The sequence below is a fragment of the Ammospiza nelsoni genome, chromosome 6 (assembly GCF_027579445.1).
Source record: "Ammospiza nelsoni isolate bAmmNel1 chromosome 6, bAmmNel1.pri, whole genome shotgun sequence".
NCBI classification, from domain to species: domain Eukaryota; kingdom Metazoa; phylum Chordata; class Aves; order Passeriformes; family Passerellidae; genus Ammospiza; species Ammospiza nelsoni.
This window is the reverse complement of record NC_080638.1, coordinates 54,976,350-55,002,687: the sequence shown is the minus strand read 5'-3', so window position 1 is coordinate 55,002,687 and position 26,338 is coordinate 54,976,350. Positions and strand designations below refer to the sequence as shown.

Sequence of the window (26,338 nt, the reverse complement as noted above, 5' to 3'; positions counted from 1 at the left end):
ACGAGACCAGATCTCATGAGTCTGACATCAGGACAAAAATACCCTTCCCCTCCTGCTGCTAAGCGGAGTTTTGTACATCAGATTTCACAAGGAGGGGACGGTGGAAGGAAGGTGAAGCTATAGGCATCACGCTATCCAAGGTGTGTTTCGGACCAGGACAAGCTGCCGAGAAGCGACCTCAGCTCAGAGGCTCGGGAGACCCCCGACCCCCGTGTTACCGCCCAGCGGGCCGCGGGCCGCTCCAGCGGCGGGGCCGGGCCGGGCGGAGCCGCCCCGCATTCCCCGCATTCCGGGGGCAGAGAGCGCCCGGGGCCGCTGCCCCTTCCTCCACCGCCCGGGCCCGGGAGCAATGGGCCGCGGGCAGCCCGCCCAGAGGAGGCGGCGCCCGCCGGGGCCCGGCCCGGGGGCAGGGCAGCAGAGCGCCGGGAGGAGGAGGAGGCCGGGCGGAGGAGAACCGGCGTGGCGAGCCTCACGCCCGGCACGGCGCTGCGGGAGCGAGACGGTCCCGGCGGGGACGGGGGCGGGCGCGGTGCCGGTCCCGCATTCCCGGCCCAGCCCCGCGGTCACGTGCGGCCCCGCTGCGCCTCCCCGCACGGCCCCGCCCCGGCAAGGAGGCGGTGGCGGGGGTTAACCCGTGGCGGGGCGGCGCGGGCGGAGCGGAGCCGAGCAGAGCAGAGCAGGAAGCGCCCGGGGAGGGAGGCGGGAGAGGCGGCCGCGCTCCGGAGGAGGAGGAAGGGGGTTGGGAGCCCGGCCGCCGTCGCCGCCTTCGCCTCTTCCTTCCGCCCGCTGCGCGGAGCGAGGCGCGCGGGAGGCACCTGTCACAGCCGCCAGGGCGAGCGCGGCTTCCTCCGCGGTGAGAGGCGGCGGCGGCGGCAGCGGCAGCGGCAGCAGCAGGAGAGGCCCGGCACAGCTCAGCGGGCCCCGCGCGGAGAAGGCTGCGGAGATGATGCCGGTGAGTGAGAACGGGGAGAGTTCACGTCGTCGCTCCCCGGCCTGGCGCCGCGCTGCCGGGCGCTGGGACGCCTCGCCGTTTCCTGCGGGGCTGCCGGCGGCGGATGGAGTGAGCGGCGCCGCCGTCATCCCCGGGCCAGCCGGGACAGAGGGCTGCGGGGCTGCGGAGACATCGGCGGGCTCCGTGCCGGGGGTGGGGCCGCGGGTCACCGCCGACCCCGGCTGTGGAGGGGCACGACCTGCCCCCGCCCCTCCACCCGCGGGGCTGCACCGGCCGTGACAGGTCGAGGCCGCGTCCCCCCGGGCTGTGGCGGAGCGGCGCCTCACGCACCCCGGCGGGGAGCGGGGGTCGCCTCCGGGTCGTTGCCGGCCGCCGAGGCCCGCCGTGAGGCGTGGGGGGTGCGCTGTGTTTGGGTGAGTGGGTGTGCGGGCGGTGTGTCTGTTTGTTTCGGGGTTTTCCACCCAAACCCCGATCCCTCGCCGCCCCGGTGCGGGGAAGGGCTGAACCGTCCCGGGGCAGGCGGCTCCGGCCCTCCTGCCGGGGTCAGGCGAGCGCAGGCGGCAGCGCCGTGTCAGCCTGGCTCCTTCCTCGGTTCCTGTCACCGCTTTTGTGACACCGTCGCTTATTTATCGAAGACAGACACTTTCCTTTCGCTGCAAGCAACCTTGACTGTCTTCTGTGACAGAACCCCTGTCCCTGCCCCCCGCTTCCCTCCCTTGTCGCTGAGGGCTGATGCAGTGGTCAGAGGAGAGTTGTTCCTGATGACTGTTCGTTTTATGACAAGATCCTCTAGGACGGAGTAATAAACAATCACATTCCTTTTGTTGATTTCTTTCAAACTCTATTTGATCTCAAATGTGGCTTTATGAGATACTCCAATATAAGGGGCTATCTCCCATGTTTTCTCTAATTCTAGTAGAAATTAGCTTTTTATTTACAGTTCCTGTGCAGTGTTTGCAGCTGAAGCACTGCAGCAGAATGTTTCTCTGTGAGAACATTAAAGACATCTTTAACAAGGTTTTATTGCTCTAAATTTGTTTCGTGACTGAGAGGAGAAAATAAATAGCTCAAACTGGGTGTAAAATTTCAGATTGACGAGCACAGGTAGTGTTTAATAGCCAGGTATTATGACAAGCTTTTAACATCATATGCACTTTAACTTCCAGCTGCTGGGTGCCAAAATACTTTATTGATAGGGATGAGAATTGCAGTGCACTGGGCGTGTTAGAAACCAGCAACAAAGTTCATGGAGTTAGAACTTGTGCCATGAACTTATGGATGTTAGCATGCAGAAACAAAAACAAGGTGACAGCTTCATCTCAGCTTTGGTTATGCTTTACATTCATGAAATTCCTATTGAAAACCCAGCATGCCAATGACATGCTAAGTCAGAACAAACGTATTTGCTTCCCATTACTAACCTGTGTGTGGGTTTCAGGTTAACGTCATAACTTGGGTAGTGCAGGGATTGACTTCTTAGAAAGTTTCTTTTTACCTATTTGGATGTTTCTGCCAGTGTCTTGTGTTACCTTCTTGCTTGTTCAAATGTGGTGGTTGTTTATATTTATTGGAGGGTGGTTGAAGATTCAGACTTCTTACTGTGTTTTTGAAACACACTTCAAAGCATGTTTAACTGACGGATGAATTTTAATAAAAACAAATTACCTTGCTACAGGAGTAGTAGTCTTGCAGATTAGAGCTTACTGGGTCCAAGTCCTGAAATAATAAATGCTTCATTGTTCTAAAGCCATTTTAGATGCTGTTATGGACAGTCTATCAGTCAGGAATATGTATATTTAAATAAATATATATATTTAAATGGACTTGTAACAGTGCCTTCAGTCTTCCAGTTTTTCATCCCAGCTAGGCTACAAGAGTGAAAAAACCCAACTCCATTTACTGTACTCGTCAATATATAATATCCAAATAATTTGAACATATGTAGAACTGGACCAAGTGTTTAAGGCTTTTACTCATTTTTTTGTATTCTGAGAATGGAAAAGTTAGTGATCTAACTTTTTACCTTGAGAATTCCTTGACTTCATAGTCATGGAAGCTTTTTTTTCCCCCCTAAACCTCTTGGGTTTTTGTTTGTGGGTGTTTTGGGGTTTGGGCTTTTTTATATAATTAGCAAAAACATAAACTAGCAAGAGGAGAAATTTTAATAACTGCTGGACTTACATACTTGTTACAACAGTTCATCACCATAGTTTAAACTAAATGTTTAACTTTTGTAGTTTCTTAAGATTCACATTTATTAGACTTGTAGTAATTGATTTGGGCCACTTTTGCATTGGTAATTTTTTTGACATTTGTACAACCATTTATAAGAGTGAAATAGTATCTGAAGTCCCTGTTTTCTCCTTTGGTGTCTATTGTGATTTTTTTCCTCCCCTCACATAGGGAACAGTGTTACTTCTCAGAGGTTTTTATCAATTACAGTTTCTTTTGTGAGTGGGATACTTCCCACTCTGTTCCTCAGCATCCTTTTCTTGGAAGGATTTTATTCATTATCTTTTTTCATACTCCTTATTCTGGTTCTGAAAAATACAGAATAACTGTTCTTGGTCCTAAACACAGTTGAGCTTGAAGAAGAATTAATGATTTAAACTACAGATTTCTCACCTGGGGTTGTTTTCCCCCTTTGCTTTGCTGACAAGATATATCAATCATAAACCCTTTCATTGCCTTCAGGAGATAAGGGCTATGTGTATGGAGAGCTTATGATGCTACACTGAAAATCACCTCTGTTCCCATTAGTGTGCCTTGATTAGAGGGATATTTTTTCTCTGAAAAGCAAAGGTTAGTCTTTCTTGCATTCTTGGAATAAAGCATGCAAGCATAGGACTATGTGGTATCCCTTCAGAGAGGAAATTGTTGGGGTTAAAACAACCACAGTTACATTTATTTGCAAAATTATTGTGGATAAAGCTCCTTTTTCAGCCACAAAATCTACAACATGATTGGAGGAACTTAGTTATGTATATTTTTGTCTATTTGACTCAGTAGAGAGGTTTTTATTTGTGGTACTGTAGAGTTTGTGTTTGAAAGTATTGGAAACTTTCCCTTAAATAATGCAATTAATGTTTTTTGTTTCTTGCATGATAGTTCCAGAATTACCTCTTCTGTCAAGTATTAGCATTTCTCTTGGGCACAAGGGTGCACACAAGAAAAAGTCACTTATGAGGAGCACAGTTTTCCCACTTACAAAGAAATGCAATGCAATAAGGAACTAATATGTTTGTGTGACACTTTCCTCTTTTTGCCTTAATTTTGGGTATAATTCTTTCCCAGCATGTGAGCAGGTAACACCACACTGAAGAACTGTGTAGAGTTCATGTAACATCAATAACATGACAAGACAGGTGCTGGTGGGTGCTGTGTAAGAAATTGTGATGGTTGAATCTTCGAGGAGGCAGAGTTGGTATTGCATGTTCTCCTAGCAGAGCTTTTCTGGGTTTGCCTTTAATTCATGAATATCAGTGAGGCTGCAGCCAGCATTCACATTTTGGAAAGCATCTAGGGGAGCTTTAAGGACTTTGTGTGAGGTTAGAGTTGCTGGACACATCCTTGTGTAGGATCAGGTACTTGTGAAAGGTCTGGAGTGTTTAATGGGTTTATTCATTTATTTTTCTAGTTAATTTTGTGGGACACTGCAAGTCCTCTCTGAAGATACCCGTGACTAATGCACATTTTTTTAGACTAGAGAATTTATATGGAAGCTCCTGAGCTATGAAGATGAATACTATGATAAAATAGAAAGCAAAGATGGATATCCTCAGGAGTTATTTTTCAATTAAGCTGGTGAATTAAGAAAAAGTGGGGGGTTTGGTGGACTTTTTGTCCTTTGGTTGTTTTAAAATGAGTATACACTTGTCCTGTGTTCAGTCTAAAACATTTCCCAAAAAGTCCAAAGTGGGCATTGTTTATTATATTGCTTATAATTTAAAACCAAAATATTCTTAAATCAGTGTCCCCTGTTCTCTTTCCAAAGGAAGGTTGCTACTGATATAATTAAACATTGTAGAGGAAGATGTGTCATTTTAATACAGTTAAATCAATATTATGAATTTTCATTATTTTAATATGAGCAATTTTCAGTGATATGGAGATAAAATATATTGTGATTAATTCAGAACTGTTAATTCAGCCAAGTTCTCAGCAATACTGATATCCTGGTTTGCTGAATAAATCTGAACTGACTGTAGAGAATAATTTGCATGTTTATCAGCCATTATTAATGGAGTTATTTATTGCAACAAAGCTTAAAGGCCATTTCATGTTTTTTTGGATCATGTCACTATTTTTTTAGGTTGACAGAATATGGCCTATTCTGTGGTAAAAATAAGTTCATCAGCTTCACCATGTCAACAAATGTACTATACACATGCTAGTCTGATAATAGAATATTTAAATGTATTTATTAGATATGTGTGGGTCTGTGAAATGGATGAGAAATTGAGGGAAAGGATGCTCTCTCATGTGTTAACATAGATGACTTTGTTGTCCATTGCAGACTTCAGAGAAAATAACTATTTGTTTGACAACAAAATTCCATTCCACCAGATTGATTTTTCTAAGAAAGCCAAGTTTCATATGAAATACATTATTTAAAAAAACCTTGCTAATTCAGATATTTATATTTAGATGCATACAGCTGTGGAGCAGCCCCCATTATGCCAAGAGCTGCCCATAGACAGAAAAAAGGTGGTGCTTTTTTGTAAAGAATTTGAAATCTAGTGCTTGGAATTACAACCAGTGCTCATGTTTATTATCTTCTTAAATGTCTGGGGGGGGGGTTGATTTTTTTTTTTTTGTCTTTGTAAACTATAGGCATCTTTAAAAATAAAAAATCTTTGCTGGGAATAGAGGTTTGAAGAAGGAAACAAATTATTGCCTGATTTGGGGAGAGGGGGGAAGGCATCTTGTTCCCTTTCCCTCATGACTCGCTGGTGGAATTTACAAGTCTTATGTGTTTGTCTAAATTAAAAGCTTAATATTACCATACATTAATTACTAGCACAAGATAGCTCAAAATACTTAACCTCTAAAATGAATGTGCTAGCCTGGGATATAGGAGGTTTATTCCTGGGTTTGTATCAGACCCCAGCAAAAGGAGATGATAAAATTTTTTCTTAAATTGAAAAATTATTTTATTACGTGATCCGAAATATCTTTGAAATCTTTCTGCATTTATGAACAGTTTTTCTGTCAGCCTTGAATCTAGTGTCTCATTTGTTCTTAAATTGTGGTAAGATTTTTAAATAAACAAATATTCTGAGATAAGAATTTTAACACTTCAGGCTGGTACATTTTTCTGGGAGTTGGGAAATCTGCCATTATCATCTATTAAACTTGAAAGCATGTAATAATCCTGAATGTGTTAGGCAATTTATCAGTGGAGTGTGCTCAATGTTTTGAGGTTCTGCAAGCAATTTTTTTATGACAGACAATAATAGAATTATATTGTGCAATAATAGACACCATCCTTCAGAAGCAGATTTGTGTGTCAAAGGCAACAATGGTACCTGGAGGACAAAGCATAAATTCTGTAATAACTCAAAGGACCAGCAAGAATATGAACTGCTTAGTGGAGGAACAAAAAATGGTTTGAACTCCAAATTTCAGTGACTTACCTGGATTTTAGGTCACCCTGTTATTTTTCTTAGATCATGCTTGGAAGCAGGTACCTGTGCTGGAGAGCAGGTTTATCTGTCACTGTGGTGCAGGATGTTGGAGCAGCTGAATTCCTTTCTGGGCTGAGGTTTCCCAGTGGGGATGAGCTGGGTTAACCATTTCCTGCAGCTCTGGAAGAGGCTGCTTCCTCTTCCCTGCTGCCCATCCCCACCACTGGCTGTGCATGGACTGCCCTGCTCGTCTCAGCAAACCCAGCCAGCTCACTGAACACCTATCAATAGCTGCATCCAAAGGGAATTGAAGAGATCTGTGTACATGTGTGCATAAATGTATCCGTGTACATGTGTGTGTTGCACTGACTGTTGTCTTATCCATGTTGGTACAGGAGGGAGCTCACTGCTTGGCTAAGATTGATACCAGAGAAGGGGATTGATACCAGCCAAGTGGAATCTCTCTCTTCAAGTGTTTTTATTTATTCAGTTTAGGTTATTGTGGAGCTCTACCCCAGGCAATGTATTTTGAGCAGGTGAGGAGAGCAGTGAGGTGAAACTGAAGTGCAGTAACGTTGTTACTTCAGAGATAAGTTATGGTTTCACCACTTTCCACATCTTTATTGCATATCCAGTAACACTTTACATTTTCTCTGAAATGGGGAAAAGTAAAGGATATTGGTTTTGTGGTAAAATATGTGGTCTTTGAGGAAATCTTGAGAAACAAGTATAAAGTTGGGACACAAAAAAAAATGGAAAACCAATAAAATTTACCTGGCAGTTGCTAGTCTATCATCATTTTCCACCCCTCACTTTGCAGTAGTGCATTCCTTCTGATTTCTGCCCATTATTTCCTTATTCTCTAGATTCATAGTGTATTCTAGCCCAGTTCTTTGCTAGTGGAAGTACAATTAAGATGTTTTAGTTTCCAGTTCACTGCTTTGCTTAGTAGCAGAATTCTATTTATGTGTGAAGAGTGTAGCTATAAAATACTTTATTTAAGGAATTTCAACTGCAGCAGGAAGCAATCTCATCTAAACTTGCATATGTTGCAGACACTGTATTTAACCCATGTGTCCTTATGTCTGTTTGACAAAAGGATTTCAGTGTTTGCATGATTAAACTTTTGTTTATAAATTGAGAATGGGGGAAGAATTGGAGGCTTCAGTTTTGTGTAGATGAAATGGATGCAACTGCAGGGGTTGCTGAAGTCCTGCATCCCTGCTGCCCCCTCCCTTGTATTGGCTCTCTCTGGTATTTATCTCTTTCTGTGCTGAGCTGTTTGCAAACTCAGCAGGAAGTTGTTTGCCTTTACTTTTTTTTATTCCTTTGTTTCCTTTTTCCCCTGCCAGGATACTTCTCTGCCATCTGAGCACACTGAAACTGACTCCGTGCAGGGTCAGATAAGCCCTGGAACCAGCCCAAGAAAGGGCAGGAGTGTGTGGATTGCAGGAAGGATGTAATCAGTTTTATCAGTTTAGGTTTGGATCTCGTAGCTTGAAATTACTCCATGGTGGTGAATGAATATGGATGGGGAGATGAATTCCTACCAAAAGCACCTAGATCTATGTCCAAAATGGCAAACAACATAACTTCCCTGCTCTCTGAAGTCAGAACAAGTAAACAGTGAGTTTCTAAGGTCTCTGCCAGGCTCATCTAGGAGAGTCTCTCCAGTCCCAAATCCCATGCTCATCAGCACAATGCATTGACTGGCATCTGAATTAATTCTGTGTTCTAATCTCTTGGGAGCCAGTTGGACACTGGGGGACCAGTGAGCCTTGTTCTCCTTAAATCCAGAATGTGTCTGTCCAGACCTACTAAGGTGAATAGCAGAGAATTGTTGAGAGTTCCTGTATCAGATGAAAAAAGTAGACAGAGCTGCATTAACATATGGAGCAAAGTCTTGCCTGCATTGCTCTCTGGTGTTTAAAGGGAAAGAAACAGTGCTTTGAGCCTGGCAAGGTTTACCACAGCCATTAAGTACAGCCTTACCTGCTTAATTTTTTTTTTTTTTTTTTTTTTTTAGTTTCTCTAAGAAGCTGGGTAAAGTCTTAGTTTACAGTAACAGGTACAGTTTAAGTTGAGAAGACATACTTTGAGTGCATTTTTGCATGAGAAAATCCTTTTTTAATCCTGTTTCCTAATGCAATTTGTCTAATTTATGTTTCAAGACAGTCGTGCACCTGTTGGTATTCTTATTGCTGCTCTGCAGATGATACTTTCAACATACTAATGGTACTTTCAACATAATTCAACTTTTTATTTTCTTACCCCCATGCTTACTACTTTATAACAAACATGCTTCAGAAAGCATATCTGACTATTTTCTGAAATCTTAACTAGGGTGGTGGTCAAAATCTGTCCTGAATTTATTCTACCTAGACAGAGGGGTTTTCAAATTACTTAAATCCCAAACATTGTCATAATATGTCTTTAATAAATGTTACTGATATCTCAGTCACTTCCTTTGGAGACATAAAATGTGAGGAGAGGATATTTTCACATTGTTATGGTATAATTGATGTCTGTAAGATGGTTGGCAGGCTGTCAATGTTTCACAGAGAGGATAATGTGATAGCCAGGGCATAAACCATGTGATGGTATGGACAGCATAGGAAACTAGAATCCCAAACAAGTTTAAACAGTTACCAGTGGTTATTTGACTGAAACTGTTACCCACTGACAGCTTAACTAACTTGTCTGGGCATCTGAGAAAGCATCTGTGAAGCCATTGCTTACAAATCCTACAAGATGGTTTTTATACTACATGGGTATGTTAGCTACCTAACTTATTCAAATATATGAGGCAAAGCAGTCAAACCTGGTTCTTAGTGTTAAAGCTGCTAACCACAGAGGAGTGGTTAGATTTTGCTGCTGTGTATTTAAAATGCAAGTTCTTGGAATGGAAATTTTGAATGATTTTTCAGGCTAGTGAATGGGTTAATTACTGTTCAGGCAAACATTGGACTCTAGGTATGTTTTGGGAGATGGCTGAGTTCTTGAAACAGTGTCTTGTAAAAATAAACTGTGAAACTCTTCTCTGTGTGCAGCTTCATCTCTGCATGCAGCTCTGAATGTCTCAGCATGCCTGATGCTTAATTTCCTAATGTACTGTTTTATTGTCCCAAGTCATCTAAGTTTCAGTCCATTTTAGCTGCAAGTCTGAATCACATACTTCTGATTGTGGAAAAAAGATCTGGAATGCTTGACCTCCCTTACACTTCTAAATCATGTCAGGTTCAATGCAATTATTTTAAAACCATATCACATGGATGTGAGTCTATTCCAGCCCATGCCACTTGGAAATCTTTTCAGCCCATTTTCTGAATAGTTTTTTTGCTCTACTAATAGTACAGTGTAGCTGTCATTTTATTGTTATTTATTAACACTTCAGCAAGGGCTGGTTGGATATGGGAAGGTGCTATACATATCCAGGCTTTACACTCAAACAAATATATTTCAAGTCTTGTTTGCAGTGTTCTCTTCCTGCCAGATTCCTGGCTGCAGTACTTTATTTTTACCTTTTCCCCTCACCCCAGATGGTGGAGAGCAATAGTATTTGTTTTTGTCAAAGTGACAGGAGGTAAAGTTGTGAAGGAGGTTAAATCAGTTTAAATTCTATTTACTCCAATGTGATTTTAAAATCCAATTAAATAGTTACATTGGAATAATTTAATTTATGTATCAGGTATTTTAGTTTTGATCATTTTCAGCTAAGCAAAGTACTTTTGAATTGGATCCTCTTTCATGAGTATCAACCTCTAGAATATTTTGAGAGAGGAATTCTTGTGTTTTTGCTTCAAAATTATAACCTGAAAAAGCACTTTAAGGGACATAAAGGACACACTGCACCAGAGGATTTACTGTACAGTGTTTCTAATATGGGATTTTTGTGTTTCTGGGTGTTTTATAACATTCAACCTGACAAATCTTTGTGATTTGAGTCTTCAAGGCATTACTGGATTACCCCCATTTGCTGCTGCTCCCTTCCCCCCTCCATCTGAAGCTCCCAAATACTGCTCAGTTCTGAAGAACTGAGAGGCTTTGACACAAAATTACAAGAAAGCTTGATCTGGAGCCTGCACTTAGTTGCCTTTATCTTTGCTGAGCAGGAAAAAGCTTTTGGTCAGCTTTTTCTTATCTCTCCAATGATTTAGAAATTTTTCAAGCACTGAGGTTTCAACAGCCTCCTTTCTTCCAGTGCTCAGGGATGGCTGTTCTGATGTCTCTGAATTTGTCTTCCTGAAGTGGGGACCAAAGTCTTTCAGTGATTCTTCTTGTCAATTAGTGCAGTTTTCTTATGAGACAAGATGTGTTCAAATATGTGAAAGAAAGCAAAAATATGGATGTTTTCATGTAGATTTGTATGTTTTTATATATCAGTAGCAGAAGCAATAATGGGATAGACAGTCTGGTTTCCTGTGGGCTTAGAGGTGCCACTGTGTTTCTAACATCTTTTGGAGAGCAGATTGTAAAATCCCTTCCATTCATTCCAGCCTCATATGGGAAAAGGGAAAAACCCCAAAACTCATTCTCTCTGTATGTTATTGAGTGTACAGTTGTTTGTAGTGGAACATCATGATTTTACCTCTTGCAATAGGCTCAAGAAATGCATAGACTTGGTTGTCAGTTTACTGAAGTTGAAGTGATATGTAAACCTAGGTACCTGTCTCATTAAGTGTTATTAATTTATCTGTGAAAATACTGATTTTGTTGTTATTGCTGATGGGTTTTGTTTTTAAGTTTGTTTGTTTTCCCAGTATGATCCATGGATTTTTGCTTGGTCCTACTGTAGAAAGAGAATACATAGAAAAAACCCCAAGGTGTTTGGGTTTTTAGTCTTGGATGCAAATGATAAGAAGTTAATTTTAATCTGTACGTAATATTAAGGTGTCTGTTTAGATTAATTTTCCACAAATATGGAAGAGCTTAGCTTAGAAAGCCTTGGTGCAATCATGCATATTTGTAGTTAAGCATGTTTAAATAAATTGTACATTTGCACTTTCAGCATTTACAATATAGCAAGAGGAGAGAAGTGACAATAGTCAAAGAGTAAAATAGGCTGGCAAAGTGACACAGAAGTTATTAAAACAAATAAGCCTTAATTTAAGTTATTGCTACCCTGCATGCAGTATGGTGTTATATTCCTTCTGAACTTGCTTTTCTTTTTACTTGTTCATTGCTTCTCTAAGTGTCCTTAGCTGCTCACACCTAGCAGTTTTCACCTCTAGCTTCATATTCAATCGTTCTCCATTTTGTACAAGCGTTTGATGCAAAGTTGTATACATTTCAGAGAATTAGATTTTTTAATTTTTCCTTTATATCCTTTTTTCCTCCATCATTCTGTGCAGTTTTCAGAGATCATGAGTGTGTTAATATTGTGGTACTTTAGTGGGATCACAGGCTGCAATTACTTTCCTGCTGAGTGATTTACATAGTCTGCAGGTATATAGATTTGCTACATATGAGCTTTGTCATACAGAGCAAGACTTCTTGGATCTTAAATGGGATTTTTTTGCATTTAATGTAGGAAAACAGCTTATGTCAGTGAAATAGTGCATTTATCTTACCTCCTTCATATAGAACATTCAAAACTTCTTGAAATTTTAGTGAGGAAAATCCCCTTCTTCCTTTAATTCAGGATTTTGAGGCTGATACATAAAGCAACCAGAGACTGGTATTCTTGTCTCTCTCCATATAGCCTAGATTTGTATTTACCTGTCTGTCAGTAAGAGTTCTAAAGCAGCCAAATGCCTGCATTGGATCAGGTACTCAGTGGGGAGATGGTACTTTCACAGAACACAGGGGACTACTCTGTGTTTGTATTGGTTTTATTATTTATCTGATTTAACAAATTACACACAGATGTTTTCAGTTATTTCAGGAGGGAACGACAGGATGAAAGGGAAATTCAGTGACACATGTTTATTTTAGTTCCTATTCTTCTTTTGAAAGAATCCAGTTATCCAATAGGTATGACAGGCTTTAGTGTTTGATCCTCCCGTGTGCTGCTGTTCTGCATGTCTGTCTTGCCTTCCTAAGTAAGGCTTTTATAAATTTGGGGGGCAGTTTAGAAGAATTCAGACCATAGCCATGGTTGAAAGAATGGCACAGTATGTCTTAAAACAGGCCCAGCTTTTCCTCTCAAATATTTATTCATGTGATAGTTTGTTTTTCTGGCAGATCAAGATACAATCTGGTTTTGGAGAACAACCAGATTAGATTTTTTCCATCCTTCCTAAAGCAAAACAACCCTTCCCTTTTAAAAAATAACCTTGAGTTTCTCATTTATTTAAAATGTTCTTAGTTGCTAACAGGTTAATATTTTTAAGTTGCAGCATTTTAAACATCTGACACTATTCTACCAATGACACTCTCAATAAATCTCTCAACATGGTACATGTTTGCTGTGCAGGAAGGAAGAATACTGCATGGGATCAGAATGTTTTTGTTAGTGACACAATGCATTATGGAGGGACAGTCCTGATTCTGAATGTCAAAGCACATCAAATGAAGTCTGTCATTAGCTTTGCCTGCTCTGCTGCTGCTGGTAGGGAAGGGTAAAGTAAAAATGTTGTGGCTCACAGCAAAGTTGGGAGCTCCATACTTGTCTGTTCTTGCAGTTGGTGTGCAGTGTCCTACCCAAAATGTGGCTCCTAGCTCTGAGAGAGATGGTTCTGCTGATGTTTCATAGTGCGGGTCAGCTTGTTTGGGTTTGACTTTGGTTTGGTTTTACCCCTGGGTCCCTCCTCTCTCCATTTGCTCTAGGAAGGGAAGGATCAGGCTGCAGAATTGTGCTTTGCTCCTGCAGTTGCAGAGTAAGGGCTGAAAGCCCTGCTGGTGCTGTGGCACTGCCTGTTCCCCACGGCCGATCCTGTGTGGTGCTGACAGGAAGGACGATCAACATTTGCTGTCCCTTGACATGATGGGACAGTCAGAAACAGTTTACAGTATATTCTCTGCTGCTTGAATTATGTCCAGCAAGAAGACAGACTTTGCCAAGAATGGAGTAGTGCCTGAACTGGCATATTTTTAGGTATAAATATATGGTGGTGTTGTTTTTAAGCTGGTTGTTCCGCTTCAAATATTTTTGATTTAAAAAAATGTGTCATGGAAATGTCTTTTGACAATTGTTAGGATCATTTGCTCTTAGAACTTCTCCTCCTTCATTGCCTCTTCAGCAGGAAAATCACTTCTATGTCTTTTGAGACAGTCAGAGGCTTACATGTAAATTTATTTAAGATAAATACTTACTGTTTGTCGTTATTATAATAGCAACAAAGTCTACTATTGCACAATGAGAGGATAGCAGAACTCCCGTACTGCAACCTTGCCTAATTAGGTGAAACTTGATCCAGCCTATCTTGTTCCTGTCACAGCTGTGGCCTGTCTTGTTTCTTTAGAACATCTTATCAGTGCTCGTCATTGCTGCCTGAATTCATGTGCCAGTAGACCAAAAATACTCCATTTAAGTAGTTTTTCACTGTAGTTGTTGCACAGAAACTGTTATTAGGTTTTAGCTTTACACATTATTTTTATATTCACTGCTATTTACAACTGTCCACATGAAGAATATTTTAAGGATGGTTCTTCAGAATATTGTAAAAGCATCAAAAGGGAAATCTTGGCTACCAAAAAAGACTGGACTTAAATCTAAACAGCGGACCAAGGACAGAATTATAAAAAAGAAGGTGGGACAACATTGTTTTTTGTTTATTTGCTGTAATCTTAAGCAGTTTTGAATTTCTTTTAGTAAAACCAAACAGTGACTCTTTATAATGGATTAGAGTGTGAGAGTGAGAGAGTGGGGGTGTGTGTGTGTGTGAGTGAGATTTTTACTTGAACATCAGGAATTTTTGCCTCATATGAGTATAAAATGCCTGAAATTTTTATTTTTACCTTGCATAGCTTGATTTATTATTATTAGTTTTTGATTCAGCCAAAGTGGACTTCTGAGTATAAAACAACAGCTTTTAATTTTTAAATCTGCCACCTTAAAAGTAAAGAAATGTTTTGGAAAGAGTCATTCCACTCTGATGGGAGGAAAATTCTGCTGGTTTGCCTGTTGAATCCCCAAGGATGTATTCACTTTTCATTTACTATTTTTTACCAAGCCAGATAACATCTTTACATCTGAGAGTGAATGGCTGGTATTCCCTGAAAGCAATGCACTAAACAATCAGTATTTTATTAATACTTCCTGCTTAGTGGAAGAAAGCTGTGGTAGTACTTTCTGCATTCACACTATTGAAAATAAAGAAGAAAGAATAGTGCTAGTTCCATTTACAACACTACATACGGTTGTGTCTCTCCAGATTTTTGTAGAAATTGTTCCTTGTTTGTAAAATGATAAAATTATCATCACTGCTGCAAATCACCTTGATTATTTGACAAAAAGCATGATCTTTAGTAAAAATACCATGTTGATTGGTTTTGTTTTGGTTTGTGGTTTAGATGTTTTGGTTTGATGGGGTGTCTTTTTCATATTTTGTTGAACAGTTTGTAAAAGAAAAGATACAAATGCCTGGCTTTGTATCCTATGCTTTTTCCATGGGATTATTTTTCAATGCAGTAGGTAGGTCAGGCTTTTCTGGAATTCAGTGGATTTTTGATGACTTTGCTGTAGCTGTTGACAAGGTCAAACACAAGACTGTAGAAACATCAGCACCTCCCTGTCCTTAACCTTGGCCAAAATATTTTTAATAATTTGAGAACATTTGGTTCTATGCTGCAAATTCAATGGGACACTTGTGTTAAATGCGGATTTTTAAGATTGTTTTCTTTCAGGAAAATTGACTCAAACCCTCACACTGAGCTCTGCTCTTCACCTTTGCCTGGTGCTGTCAGACTGAGCTTTCTTTCTAAGTAAATTGCAGTGTTGCCATTTCCAATGTGCAAAAAAACTTGAATGGGACTTTGCTCCATATCCCCACCTAATAAAAGTAAAATACTCAATTTTTTGTCTTTCTTATCTATCATCTGGTTCTCACGTCTTGGTGGAGGGTGTCCTTGTGTGTGGAGTTTGGGGTTCAGGGATTTTTGTGTGTGTTTTTTTTTTCTGGTTTGGGTTTGCAAGTGGGGCATTTTTTTGTTTCCATTTGTGTGTGGTTCTTTGGTTTGGGTGGGTTTATTTTTTTTTAAACATTTCATTTTAGTGAACACAACTTTTTTTTTTCCCTGACTTTCCAGCTGAGATTATTATGTAATAAAAGGATCTCTGAAGCTGAGTCATCTTGAATTCGTTTAGTTTTGGTTTTAATTTATTGCCACTTCACCCGTGTGTACTGTGAATTTTACAGCACTATGGTTGTGTTGTTCTTCAGGCACATCTTTCTTAATGATTTGGAGAATAAAATATTTAGGAGTATTTTTAACATGTTATTCATATCTCATCAGCTGATGGAATGGAATGGGCAGCTTGTACTTTAGGACTGTTTTAGCAAGCTTGTGATGCATTTGAGGTGGGGCATCCTGGTTACCCTGTCAGATGTGAAAGATTCAGATCTCTGAACATCAGAAGCAGGTGATGTGTGGGATGTGCAGTGAGATGCAGTTGTAGTGCCACAGTGGTTCCTCCCTCCTTTTCTGAGGTGCTCTGAGGCCACTCCTGACCTTGTACTGGGGGTCCCCACATAGCTCTGAACCGTTTGGTTTGGAGGAGCCTGACCTGAAGATGTGAAGAACAGTGAAGTATGAGCATCATGTTCATATTTTATTAAATAGAGCTGGTGGACTTTATGGACAATTGGAAAGATAACTGCACCACTGCAGCCTTGTTTTGATCTGGAGACTTGCTGTCCTCCATCCTTCTGACCTTTCCTGTGTATTAGTAATATTTTGTGCATTTGCAAATGCAGCAACTGCTGCAGTGTTCTGAGAGTTTAGTGGGAATCCATTATTTAAGGAATTTTCATATTTATAGGCCTTATTTAAGGAATTCTCATATTTATATGAGAATTATCAACTATATGAGGCCTTATCAACTTCCAAAATCCTTTGTTATATATTGCTGGGCTATTTGCTAGTTTCTTAAATAGATTAGAATATTTTTTTTTTTTACTTTTAATTCATCAGCATAAAATTTTGACAGCTGATTTTATTGGTTTGTTTCAAGCTGCTTTAGATAAATCTCATTGAAATTAGGCAGGTAGTACTAGATGAGGTTTGTCATTTGGAGATTCACTGTAAAAAAATATTCCAGAAGACAGAGTATCCTTAATGAAGACAGCAAGTATAAAAAAAACCTCTGGAACTTCTTCAGAGCTGCTTGATTTAAACATGAGTCCTCTGCTCTTGGTTGATAGGGCCCATATGCAATAATCCTGTAAGGACTCATATAATGCTAATTTGCGAGGTGAGAACTTAAGTATTGAACCATCATGAACATTGTAAGCATCAACTGATTCTTGCTTCCTGAAAGATTTTCTGCTCTAATCTTTCAGGAAGAGTCTCCAGCTTCCACCTTTGAATAATAATTGCGTATATTGTGAAAAGATGGCATATGGCACACTGTCTTTTAAACAGTGAAAGAAAGCAAAATTTCAGAGCCTTGTTTTGGGGAGAATAAAAATCCATTTTTAATCTGTGTTGCCTGATGGAGAAATGTTATCAGGCAGAACTTGTTAGTGTACCTAGAATGATCCCTGTGCTCCAAAGTCCCTACGTGCTAACCGGTGTCTTGACAGTCCTTGGCTAGAATTATTTGCGTCAAGGAGCAGCAACAAGATCTCTTGCTGTTCCTCCAGATGTAGCGATTTAGGAATCAAGCCAAAAGATAATATGATGCAGGGATGTTGAACTCATTCTGTAGCAAGTGCCAAATTATATTTCCCACTAGAAAACATCACAAGAGGCATGTTTTATAGATTTCTCTAACTTCAGGCTTTGTTGCTTTAGCTGATGATGATAAATATTGCACTTGGACAGATACTCTTCTAAAATAGCAGTGTGATATGTAATGCAATCTCTTTGTTTTTTTCGTTTGTCCCTTTTAAGCTATACTCATTTTCCCCTGCTATAGCCACAACTTCACTGCCCACCTTTTAAATTTTGTGTAAATCTCAGCTCTCACTTGGTTTTAGCAGAGCTGTCCGAATCTAAAGCAAGGCATTTCAATGTTTTAACAAATAACAAATGGTTTCTCTAAAGATAATGTCTGGAGATCTGGCATTGGTTCACTCCCATGGATTGACTCTGACTTCTTGTATAGCAAAATGTAGTCTAAAATCTGATACAGGATTATAATGCCTAAATGATGTCACTCTTCTGTCCCAGGCAGATGCTAGAAACTTAACATTTGTTAGGTCAGTTGGTTTTTTTAGTCGTGTTGATATCTTGCTTCTCACAGCCTGCAGTCTGTGGGTTGTTTTCATTGTTTACACAAGTGAACCCTTGGTTGCTTTGTTTTCAGTAGGTATTGTTTTCCTAGAGCTCTGGAAGTCTTTCATGTTGCTGCTGTGAACCTTTCATTTAACAGTTTGTGGATCTGTCCTGCAGATGATAGTTGCTGTCTCCTTCCTTTAGCAAAAATGGGGATTTATTTCCCTGCCCTGCAGGAATAAGGGGCTTCAGGCTGCAGATCTGCAATGATGCTGTAGCTCTTTTTCTGTCAAAGAACAGAAAGTGTCCAAAGTATCCCCTCAGCAAATAAGTATCAGGTAGGTCTGAGTAGGAATAGCCTGAGTCCTGTTGACCACCTACTGTTGCATATGGCAGCTCATGAATGGGGCAAAGGCAACAATCCTGGAAATCCTGAGAGGAAATCTCTGTGGTTCTGTCAGTTCCTTAAGCCTTTACAACATGCAGGCCCTAAACAAGATTTCCCTACATTTTTATAAGAATTTTTAAACTCTATACATTACATTTCTAAAAGAGGAGTTAAATACTTAATTAAAATTATTCCTGTGCTTCAGCAAGAGAAGTAATTTTATGCACAACTATTGTCTGACAAGCTCCTGGTTGTGCTTTCTGTGGGCAGCTTGTCTAGTGCAGAGCATGATGAAGGTGGATCTCAACATGGATTTTTTTTTTCCCCAGTGATAGCAAAATAGCAAATAATTGTAACTAGCATATGAGCTGATGCAAAAAAAGCCACTTTTGTGAGATAAATATATTGAAGTACATTTAGGCAACATGAACTTTTCAGATTTGATCAAAATCAAAAGTGTTGACCCTAAATAATGTGACCTTGTTCATATTTTTGAGTAACTGCATGAATGCTAGAGTTTACCAATAGTAAAATTTATGGTTTTTATTTTGGTAGTAGCCCATAGCTTAATACTTTACATTTTTTGTGTCTGAGATTCACTCCCAGTTTTGTGGATTCTTTTGCAGGCCATATGGAGGCAGTTGGCTTCAGATTTGAAAGTGTAGTAAGAAACTATTGGTTTCACAAGTCTACATTTTGGCAGAAAATGTTGCTCATTTTTTTATTCTGTGCAAGCTGAAGTCTGTTGGTTGCACTGCCTTTGTGAATTTTACTAATACAGTCAAAAGCATCACTGGGCTTTAAATTTTGTCCTGAACTCTTAAGTTTACACAGCTTGAATGTGAGTAGGATGTGAGGAAAGCTGTTTAGAAATATGGAAATTGATTGCAGTAATTTCTCATCCCATATATGGGAACAGATACAAGAAGATGTTAGAGTCAAGAAATCTTCTGGTGAAAACCACAGTAATTGATAATAAATTTGCTGTATGTCCTGATGCTTTAATTTGAATTAAGGCTCACAAGCATACTGCAAAAAATTCTTCAGCAGACTTATTTTTAAAAATAACAGCTTTATTCTGAAGATAAATAATTATTGGAAAAAAGCATGCTGGTGAATAACTTGTTGGTTAGATGGATTTGAAATGTTTCTTATTAATACAGAGAAGTTAAATTGTTTAATCTTACTACTATTTTTCTGGGGTTTCCACATAATAACAGCAGAGTTTATTTGGGATTTGTTTCTTCTGAAATCCCAATATTATAAAGAAATACTTGTGACTTCAGTCAAGAAAGGATCTTTAGATGGCTTTAATTCAAACAGCTCTGTGGTTATAATTTCATAGTCTGTGGGTTTTCTTAATGTAATTGCCTAAAGTTTTACCTAATTAAGTCTGTAATCATAAAAATGGCTGTGTTCCTACTGCAACAAAAATGAAAACTCTGCTTTAATGCTTGAAATGTACAACTACAACTTCTACAACTGTAGCTGATGGAAGTTTCATATAATAGCATGAATCCCAGGCAAGCAAACTTGCATGAGAAAATTGGTAACTTGTAACTTTTTTTCTGACTATTCTACATGCAAAGTTGTGCATATTAATATATCTCATCACCAAAGGGATGATTTTTGTAAGAATTCACATTTTGCTTGCCTCCCATTCTATAATTTTTCTAGTAGCTGAAATTCTTACTCTTACTCAAAGTTCTTATTTGATTGAGGGGACTAGGACATTTCAGTAAGATACAGGTTTGGAATTTCCACTTAAAACTCTATTGTAGCAAACTCCTGGGACTCCTGAGTTAGCAAAATCAAGGACAAAAGTTGTTAAAATTCTTGGGACATGCTGAGGTCTCTGCTATTCTGGAGAAATTAACTTGGAACAAGCCCTGTCTTCACTGATTGTTCTCATCTCGGAGTTTCAGGCACCGCTAAAAGCTCTGAAATGGCAAAGCGCTGCAAGATCATCAAAGAATGTTTTGGAACTCTTTGTTAGAGGAAAATGCATGGTGAGAAGATAATGTTTTCCAGTTCCTGTGAAACAGAAGGATTGAAGTTGGCATTTCTATCAGAAATTGTTTTGTACTTTAAATTCATTGTGTGTCAGCCTTGTATTTGAAATGTCTGTTCAGTGATCTGCTAGAAAGAGGAGGAGTTTTTTGTTTGGTTTTTTCTTGTTCATTTACACAGTGAAAGTTCTAGGCTGGTTTAAGGTTGAAAAAAAAAGCAAAGTGAGATTCTAATATGACTAAAGAGTAATATGTGTCTTTAGCCACATTAAATATCCGGCATATTTTTAAATTTCAGTCATATAATTGGATAATTCTGGATTGATAATTCTTAAATTGACAAAAGTTTTTCAAAAATTTCTCTGTTATCTGCTCTACTATTAATGTCACGTAGGCATTCTAAATTTGAGTCATAAGAGTAATAGCACAGAGAAAAAATCATTGTTTTCCTTTTCTTGGGATGTAGGAGTGTTTTTTCTTAACCTTTGTTTTTGTGTTTTTTCTTAACCTTTGGTTTTTGCTGGAGTGATCTTGCTTCTAAACTTTACTATATGTGTCTTTCTTTTTAAAATTATGGACGTAAAGTTACATGCAGGAAAAGCCCATGTTTGGAAACATGGGCTTAAGTTAAAAACTGGTTATATGGAAAATAAAAAGCCAACTGAATAGTTTGCCATTGTCAGCCACAGAACTCACTTCCTTTTTTTGAAGTAGAATACATCAATATTATTCTAAGAAAATAATATTTAACTTGTTTTCAATTCTAATGTTTCAGCATGTTCTGAAATAATACTTGTCTGGTTCCTTTCTGATAGCTTAAATACCTCAGTTTGGGATGAGTAGGATATCAGGAAATGCCTACTTATATGGACTTTGTTATTTTTACAATAAGTATTATCAGCTGCCTGACATAGTGAATTGGCTTAGGCATAAGGCAGTGGAGGTGTGGGTGTACAGTTTTTCTTCTCAAGCTGCAGTGTTTTGAGTCTTTGTAGCATGAGGTAATAGTTGAGAGAGATTTAGTTCTTATCTCCAAGAACTACAAAAATTGTGAACTGTAAACTTTTTAAATTCACTAGCTGAAGATGAAAAAAGATTGGTTTTTTTCAGTAAGATTTTAGAAAAATGGTGAGGCAAAGCCTTTGCTGGCTTTCTAGACCATACCTTAACTAAGAATCCACACACTACATCAGCTGTCTTTGGGGTGGCAGTCTAGTTTTATTGCAGTCATAAGTAATTGCACACTGTTCTAGTGGAGTGTAACTTAAATAGCAAAACACAAGTAGAGAGGTCAAGGTGGATTCCAGGACAGCCAGACCAAGCTCATTTAGAAGAAAGGCCATCAGACCCATTTGAAAAGTGATTTGTTTCTGTATAGTCATGTGTAAGGCATTTAGTTGTGACTTGTGGGATCTCTGCTCTGGTAGACAAGTTCGTGTATCTTTTTGTCACAACTCTTGGAATCTTGGTTAGGGATGAAGAAAGCAATGAACTGAAAGGTTAAAGAAGTTTAAGGAGACAAAACAATATTTATCACCTCATTGAAAGCACTGTTCAGCATATTTGTGACTTAGATTTGTGTCTGGTGTGTTCTTTTAGCCAGAACAGCAAAGGAGGATCTCCAAGGAAATAATGAGGTTGCTTTGCAGGTGTGTATAAGGCATGGTGGACAACACTGAAGAAACCATAAAACCACCTGTTAGTGTTAGGCACATGGAGAGTAGAAACAGGGGTAAAGAGCCAATTTCACGTAAATTTCTTGATTGAGAGTGAAAAGTGATAAGAAAAAAGATTGAAAGTGAAAACAAATAAATTGTGCTTATCAGGACGGACACAGAAATGCAGCTGGGTAAAGGCTACAGGCATGAAGGGTGACTTTTGTTGTGACAGTGGCATGAGTGAAAAAGGCACACCAGTGAAAAAGTTGGAAAACATTTTTTGCAAGTTGGCAAACTGAGAGCATTAGCTGCACTACTTTATGGAAGAAAACACCTTTCTCTCTTTTACATATGGTACAGGAAAAATAGAAATAGATCTGAGACAGAAGACTGAGAAAATGTTTTGTGTCAAAGATGTCTATCCTGCAGCTCAGGGTGATTGGGTACCTGTTTGATCTGATGAATGAAATCTAGGGAATCACTGGAGAAACGTGCCTAAGAACTGTGTTACAGCCTTGTAGAACTTGAATTGACAGCCAGGCATTCATAAGAGTCAATTGAAGATTGCCAACATTTCAGTTTCCTTAGCAGGAGATCAGGTCTAGGTAGATAAAACTGTCATCTGTGTGACTGATGCCTATTGAAATTTTTGTAGGTAGCATTATTCAACTGTAGAAAGAGGTGAGATAATAAGCAAGGAAAATGTTCTTGTAGGTTTATCCCTGTTTCTGTCTCCTTGAGAAACTGCAGGGATGATGAAATGTGTCCTTTAAATAATACCTGAAGTATGGTTTGAAGAGGGGATGGATGAAGACCATGTAAGAGGAATGTGTGCAAGTATTAGACAGGGATCTGTTGGACAGAGAAGGTTCAGTTGTGACACTGATTCCAAGTCCTAGGAGGAGGTGTCATCTGTGAGCTGGGAAGTGAGAGGACAGTAGTTTGGAAGCCAGCTTGGGAGGTTTGCTGGAGCTTATTTGCTGTGAAAAAGACCTGAAATGTGATGGGATACACTAGAGTTTGCACGAAGGTTGAAAAATGAAAAAATGAGTGAAAATAAATGAGAATTTGTCAAAGTTGGAATCAAACCATTGGTTGGGTAGCAGGAGCCATAGAGGGGAGTAACAGGTAATACCCATGTGTGTGGTGAGAAGGAAGAAGTGTAAGGTTTGGAGCCTGATGTTTATTGTGGAAAAAAGACATGATTTGGAATCCCTGAGGTGATTTGCTTGTGAGTGTTAGGTTGATCCCGTCGTGTGACATTGTGTTCCCATATTAAAAACTGTGGATTGAGAGATGATCAAAGAAATGCTACAATGGTTATGGTCACAATTTTACAAGATAGGTTTTATTCAGCTGCTCCTATTTAGAAATCAATTTAAAATGGGAAATCAAAGACTTTATCAGTTATTTTGTGTCCTAATCTTTGGTGAAGAATTTTTTTTTTTTTAATGCAACTGGTTTACTTCAGTAGGTTATACTTGGGTATTTCACATGTATTTCACTTGCATTCCTCAGCAGCAAATTTCCAGACTCCATCAATGCTAATTTATATTTTATCACATGCAGTACCTCTGATTCTTACCCATTCCCACCACAAACAGGGACAGCTATGACATTGACTTGAAATTGTAATTAATATTACAATATATATATAATTAACATTGTAATAATGTTCAATATTTCCAGTCTTGCTGTGTATGTTTCAGGATATTTGTTTTGCAGCTGTGTTTCAATTCCTTTAGTATTACTCAACCTGCTGAAAACAAATCCTTACCTAATCAAGTTTTTTTGAGGAGTGTTATAGCAGTTGTTGGCTGCAGCACCTTGCTTCCTCATTAGTGAGATACCTTTCCCTGGGCTGAAACTGTGCCACCCAGCTTTGCAGAGGACAATCCTGATGCCCTCTGAGCTGAGCAGTCAAGTGGGGTGATTGAGGTACAGCCAACTTTGTCCTGGCATTGCCAAGGGAACTGTGAGTACATGTAGTGCTTGAGATTGGAATTTATGGACAAGTGACTGAGGTAAATAGGATAACTCACATCTACAAGGCTTTTCTTTCTCTTTCAGTTTGTCTGCAGAAGCAGATATATAATCTTAAAGACATAAAACAAGTTTTCTGGGCTAGTGTTGCTTTTACAGCAATAAGGAAATCAAAACCTGGAAACCATGTAAAGTCACATGATGTTAAGCCATTCTCTGTATCCTTTCATACCAAGAAAACAGATCTTCCACTCATGATTGTGGCAGTAAAGCCAGGGTCACCTGGTATTCTCAAAAAGTTTCAGAAGTTTGGGTTTTGTTCTGAAACTGCTATCAAGTGCTATGAGGAAACTGGAATACTGGCACTAATAACTTTGTTAAACTGGTGTTATTTAATTTAAGTTACCTAATTTCCTTACATATTACATGTTCTTTAAATTTAACTGTAGAGGGAAAAGGAGGAAAAATGTGTTTTCTATTTCCCCTGTGGCTAAAAGAACTTTGGGGTTTAAATGGTGGTAAGGAAAACTTTAACTAGGCTTTAAGAAACTTCCTCTTGCAACAGGAATCCTGGATTTCTGGGCTGGATGGCTTAGGGAAGTGGTGCAATTTCCATCATGAAAGGCTTTTCAGAACAGGTTAGACAAGCATCTCTGCAGAATAATGCAGGTATAGTTTATCCTGCCTGAGGCCAAGAGACTGCATTAGGTGACCTCTTAAGGTTTCTTCTAAGCCTCTTGGTTTATGTTCATGTGTGCAACTCTTTCTTCTTAAATACGAGGTCAGATTCCACTAATAGATTCAACATCAGTCACTTGTTATATGACCACAGTCACTGAGTATGGAGACTGTCTGAATCTTCTGTTGGGGAAGCAATAAAGTTTTGAGCTTTTTACAGTAGGTGGTTACAGGCACATTCATTATTATCTGTTGGCTGCATCCTGTAGCTTCCTCCAGCTTGTATTACAGCTTTTACCATGGCTTCCTTTATGCTGCTGTTGGAAAAACTTGGGGGTAAATTCTGGTATATTTTCAGTTCTGGTTGGCTGCTTATTGTGTTGAAGTGTAGGTACTTGAAAACTTCAGGACACAGCATGCAAACTTGGCAGGCTGAGGGATAGTAGAAACCTGGACTGAAATAGCCTGGAGGACTGACGAGACTGAGAGCTTGAAGCCTGGGCTTTCTTGGAATTTGTCCTGTGTCTATTTCTAGACAGACTGCTCTTACTCAGTATCTGTGTTATTAATGTCAGTCTCCAGTCTGGCTGATGCATGTGTCCCACAGATAAAAGTATTATGAATGTTTTTAGGAGCTGCTTATGCAAATTGGAACACAACTTTTATTTACCTGGAGAGTGCTCATTTAATGAAGAGCTGTTATTAGGCTCAGTGTGTGACGCCACATTTTATTTATGGGAAAGATCTGGCAGAACTTTCATTGCAGGTAAAGTTACTAACTTCATCATGTTCTTTAGGGACACTTACTGTTAGGGTATTTTTTGCCTTCCAAAACATTTCTTTTATCTTTTCCATCCACTGTTTACAAAATAGTGTTGTCACTACAGATGGGAATTAAGGTACAGAGAGAATATATAAAATGATTCATTTAATTTTAAGCAGGAGCCTAGGGTAAGGTGTCTTTCAGAGTGTTTAGAGCATTTTAGAAATACTTGTATTTGAGTACATCCTGAAGCTTCTGGTTACTTTGCCAAAGTGTGAATTTATTCTCAACATTTAAATGCTATGATTTCAAGCATCTAACATAGTTGAAACTTGTTCCTTTCTTCCCAGCCTTGTTTTCAGACAGAACTAAAGCAACTCAAGCTTTTATAAAAAAAAATTTCAATTCAATGTACTGTCAAAAAAAAACGAACACAAAGGACTAAATCCTTGTCAAAGTTACAGGAAACTGAAAACAACTTTGCAATGTAGTTACCAATACTAGGCATACATTTTCATTTACAGAGGGGGTAAAAACATTTACCCATAATCTTTTTTATGTCTCTCCTTTTTTTTTAATAGTCTTGCTGCTTTTCTTTTTATTTCTTTCAGATGATATTAACTGTGTTTCTGAGCAACAATGAACAGATTCTGACAGAAGTTCCAATTACACCAGAAACAACCTGTCGCGATGTAGTGGAGTTCTGCAAAGAGCCTGGAGAAGGGAGCTGCCATCTGGCTGAAGTGTGGCGTGGAAATGGTGAGTGAAATGTTCACTGCAAATGGAGTTTAAGATGTTGCATCAATTATAAAAAAAGAGTGACTTCTCAATACTAATTATTTCAATGACATATTGTACTTTTTTTTTTCTTCTGGTCTAGTAGACTTTGATGCAAAGGATGGTAATTCAAATCACTGTAGAGATAAATGTATTTCTTGAGTCTTCTCTGTTTTCTTCCTCA

At 39.3% G+C, this 26,338-nt stretch overlaps 1 protein-coding gene across 5 annotated transcripts in view; it reads left to right on the top strand.

The window, feature by feature from the left end:
• The first annotated feature begins 704 nt into the window (after positions 1–704).
• Positions 705–26,338, top strand: part of PPP1R13B (protein phosphatase 1 regulatory subunit 13B) — a 69,282-nt gene continuing 43,648 nt past the window's right edge. For 4 of the 5 annotated variants that reach the window (XM_059473553.1, XM_059473550.1, XM_059473552.1 and 1 more), the window contains exons 1-2: positions 14,036–14,270; positions 25,989–26,136. In XM_059473553.1, the coding sequence (XP_059329536.1) occupies positions 14,145–14,270; positions 25,989–26,136 (274 nt within the window). In that variant the 5' untranslated portion in view covers positions 14,036–14,144. Of the gene's footprint in view, positions 953–14,035; positions 14,271–25,988; positions 26,137–26,338 lie in introns of those variants that run through there. The other variant, XM_059473551.1, reaches the window with a different exon arrangement.